A 903-nucleotide genomic window follows, 5' to 3' on the forward strand; every position below is an offset into this window, starting at 1 on the left:
CCCCTCCCCACCTCACAAGGCCCTCTACCCTCCTCCAGGCCAACCTGAGTGAGCAGCAAGTCTCGTCCAACACGTTTATCAGGGCCCTGATGACATCCGTGTGCCACTCGGCCATCATCTGTGAGTACCAGGGTGAGCTGGGGGGCGGGGAGGGGGTTCCCCTGCCCGCATTGCCCCCTCACCTCACGCCCCCTCTCCCGCAGTCGAGAACCCTTACCGCGTGGACGCCCTGGTCATCCGCACCCAAGCCAAGCTGCTCCAGAAGTACCTGCGGGACGAGCAGAAGGAGCTCCAGGCGCTCTACGCCCTCCAGGCCCTGGTTGTCAAGTTGGACCAGCCTCCCAGTGAGTGGTGGGCGACCGGTGGGCTGAGGGGAGGGCAGGGGGTGGCGCCTCTCCTCGCCCCAGCAGGGCGGTTGGGAAACGGCAGGCTCTCCCCCTTTTCTCCCCGCCCAGACCTGCTGCGGATGTTTTTTGACGCCCTCTATGACGAGGATGTCATCAAGGAGGAGGCTTTCTACAAGTGGGAGTCCAGCAAGGACCCGGCGGAGCAGCAGGGCAAAGGGGTGGCGCTCAAATCCGTGACGGCCTTTTTCACCTGGCTCCGGGAAGCGGAGGACGAGTCGGACAACAACTGAGCAGCCTGTGAGGAGGAGGAGGAAGGGGGGGAAGAGAGAGCGGGACGCCCCGGGGGAGCGACTCCATCCCTCTCCCACCCCCAGCTCCCCTGGACTTGATGATGCCGGGGCTGAGGGACTTGCTGTGCCCCCCCTGCACCCCTCCCTCTCTCTTTTCAACCCTCCTCCTCTCCCTCCTGCCCCCGTCCCGGTTCTGTTGGCGAGGCCTGTGCTAGTTTGTCGCGATCATAAACGGATGCTGATGGGAGGTGGCTGTCACGGTGGGT

The 903-nt window shown here is 64.7% G+C and overlaps 1 protein-coding gene across 1 annotated transcript in view; it reads left to right on the forward strand.

Moving 5' to 3' along the window:
• EIF4G1 (eukaryotic translation initiation factor 4 gamma, 1) overlaps positions 1–637 on the forward strand; it is a 6,371-nt gene extending 5,734 nt beyond the window's left edge. The window contains 3 exon segments of the mRNA XM_010154606.1: positions 39–120; positions 204–344; positions 456–637. Coding sequence (XP_010152908.1) covers positions 39–120; positions 204–344; positions 456–637 — 405 coding nt within the window.
• Positions 638–903: the final 266 nt, after the last annotated feature.

This window comes from Eurypyga helias, unplaced genomic scaffold, assembly GCF_000690775.1.
Source record: "Eurypyga helias isolate BGI_N326 unplaced genomic scaffold, ASM69077v1 scaffold39696, whole genome shotgun sequence".
In the NCBI taxonomy this organism is placed as follows: domain Eukaryota; kingdom Metazoa; phylum Chordata; class Aves; order Eurypygiformes; family Eurypygidae; genus Eurypyga; species Eurypyga helias.